The sequence below is a fragment of the Pterocles gutturalis genome, unplaced genomic scaffold, assembly GCF_000699245.1.
Source record: "Pterocles gutturalis isolate BGI_N339 unplaced genomic scaffold, ASM69924v1 scaffold38200, whole genome shotgun sequence".
NCBI lineage: Eukaryota > Metazoa > Chordata > Aves > Pterocliformes > Pteroclidae > Pterocles > Pterocles gutturalis.
Window position 1 is genome coordinate 1 of NW_010139546.1, and position 2,683 is coordinate 2,683.

At 64.9% G+C, this 2,683-nt stretch overlaps 1 protein-coding gene across 1 annotated transcript in view; it reads left to right on the plus strand.

The window, feature by feature from the left end:
- The first annotated feature begins 245 nt into the window (after positions 1 to 245).
- The window catches only part of ABCB6 (ATP-binding cassette, sub-family B (MDR/TAP), member 6 (Langereis blood group)), a 6,042-nt gene continuing 3,604 nt past the window's right edge, over positions 246 to 2,683 (plus strand). Inside the window, 5 exon segments of the mRNA XM_010083368.1 lie at positions 246 to 778; positions 1,302 to 1,439; positions 1,725 to 1,914; positions 2,116 to 2,208; positions 2,457 to 2,649. Coding sequence (XP_010081670.1) covers positions 263 to 778; positions 1,302 to 1,439; positions 1,725 to 1,914; positions 2,116 to 2,208; positions 2,457 to 2,649 — 1,130 coding nt within the window. The 5' untranslated portion in view covers positions 246 to 262.

Consider the following 2,683-nt stretch of genomic DNA (forward strand, 5'->3'; position numbering starts at 1 on the left):
CCACAGGCGGATCCCGGTGTGGTTCTCATGTCCACCCCCCTGCAAAGCTGGCCCTGGTTGCATGCAAGGCTGTGTGTGTGTTGCGTGCAGCACATCCCGTGTGTCCTTGTCCAGCGGTGCTTGCCCCTGTCCCATGAGTCCCCCCCTCTGCTTGGCTGTGCCATCCCGCCATGGGTCCGTCCCTTGTTGCAGCTGTACCCAACAGCCACTCCCGAGACTTTGCCCCAGCCCCTCTTCTTTCCGCAGCCGGTGACCTGTCAGGATGGCGGTGCTGGGGGGCTACTGTGAGGGCAACAGCTCCATCGCCCAGGCCTGGGTCCAGCAGGGCTTCCAGCCCTGCTTCTTCTTCACACTGGTGCCGGTCGTGCTCCTGAGCGTCTGCCTGCTGCTGGGCGCCCTGCAGTATGCCTGCTATGCCCGCTTTGGCCGTGCCATGGAGCCCAAGTACATCCCCCGCTCCCACCTCTACCGTGGCCAGGTCCTGCTGTCCCTACTCCTGGCCCTGCAGCCCTTTGGTGGGCTGCTCTGGCAAGGGGGGGGCCCAGGACAGCTGTACGGGTACATGTTGCTGCACGCCTGCCTCTGGGCCCTCAGCTGGGGCTGCGCCATTGCCCTCCTGCAGCTGGAGCACACGCAGGTGCTGGCGCACGACAGGACGCGGGGCCACGGCACCGTCCTTCTCCTCTTCTGGGCCCTGGCCTTCGCTGCTGAGAACCTGACCCTCGTGTGCTGGAGGAGCCCGCTGTGGTGGTGGGCGCTGGAGGACACCAACCAAAAGGTGAGCTGGTGGACGTGGGCAGGGGAGGGGGACAGGGCCCTTTGCTGGGGGGCTGCAGCATCGCAGTGCTGGGGAGGGGTGTGAGTGCAGTGCGCTGCCGTGCCCAGGGTGTGCACGCTCCTGGATTGCACCCACACGTCTGCCACGTCTCAGCCCCGAGCCCAGCTATCGCACATCTCTCTGTGTCCCCATCTGGCTTGGCTCCCATCAGGCCCAGGTGCAGAGGTGGGGGGTGTCTGCCTGATCCCCACAGCCCTTTACTCCTCAGCTCCCCCCCAGCGTAGGGGCACCCTAAGCCAGAGGGCACAGACCCAGACGTGGCAGGGAGGAAGGAAGGGGTCTGGGTGTTGCCTGGGGTGCTGTGCTCAGCCAGGGTGTCCTGATGAGCTGCGTGGGGTGTCCCCTCTGCCCTGGCTACACTGCACCCCATCGTCATGGTCCACTCATTGCACTTCTCAGCTCACGCCTGTCTTGGGCTGTGCCAAAGGCCGGTTGTGGCGCTGACCCCACACTTTCCGTCCAGGTGCAGTTCAGCTTCTGGGTGTTGCGTTACGTCTGCACGTTCATGCTCTTCATCCTGGGCATGAGGGCCCCGGGGCTGCCCCACAAGCCCTACATGCTGCTGGTCAACGAGGAGGAGCGGGACGTGGAGAACAGCCAGGCGAGTCCTGGGGCTGGGGCTGTTTGGGGATGCAGCTCGGGGGGAGCTGAGGACAAAATGGGAATGCAGCTGCCCTGGGATCAGCATCTTCAGGAGATGGGGAGGAGCGAGGTTTAGGGCTGCCCGAACTCCCTGACCTCTGTCAGCAGGATGCGGCTTTGCTGGGAGGATGGAGCGGGGGCCCTGGGAGGATGGGGATTGTTTTCTTGGTGAAGTGTTTCCCAGGGCTGTTGCCAGCCAGGCTGGGGTGCTGGTGCAGTGACCCCTCTCTCTGCTCGTCCCCAGCCACTCCTGCCCAACACTGGCCGGACCACTTCCACCTGGAAGGATTTCCGGAGGAAGCTCCGGCTGCTGGTGCCATACATGTGGCCCCGGGGCAACCACCTGCTGCAGGGGCTGGTGCTGTTCTGCATGGCGCTCATGGGGCTGGAGAGAGCCATCAACGTCTTCGTCCCCATCTACTACAAGAACATCGGTGAGGTGCCAGGAACTCAGTGCATGGGGCTGCCCACGGCCTCACCGACTGCTGGGGGATGTCACAAGTGACCTGGGAGGGTGCAGGGACCTGGCAGGAGCCAGATTCTGGGGCCAGGGGCCAGCGCTGGGTGCTGGGGCTGGTTCGCATGGGGCACCCAGCAGTGTCCCTCCACCTTGACCCCTTCCACCCTCTCCCCAGTGAATGAGCTGACGGAGGGTGCTCCCTGGCACGTCCTGGCCTGGACTGTCTGCATCTACGTGGGGCTGAAGTTCCTGCAGGGTGGAGGTGCTGGTAAGGACGCCAGGAAGGACAGGGTGCTGGGGAGAGACAGCGTGGAGTGCATTGTGCCAGGGCTGGGGTGACAAGGGATGTCCTTCTGCCCCCAGCGATGCTGCTCTCTCTTGGGAGCAGCAACCAGGGCTGGTCCCGAGTTGGGGACAGCAGGGGGGCCCCCTCCCATATCCTGCTTTCTCAGCTGGGCTTTCTGAGCTAGATACACACCCTCGTGTCCCTGCTGACAGTCCCTTGGTGTCCTGCAGGCTCCACTGGCTTTGTGAGCAACCTGCGCACCTTCCTGTGGGTCTGGGTGCAGCAGTTCACCAACCGGCAGGTGCAGGTGCAGCTCTTCGCCCACCTGCACGGGCTGTCCCTGCGCTGGCACCTGGGCCGTCGCACCGGAGAGGTCCTGCGCAGCGTGGACCGGGGCACCAGCAGCATCAACAGCCTGCTCAGGTCAGAGGGTGCCTGGGGCGGGCAGGGGGCGGCT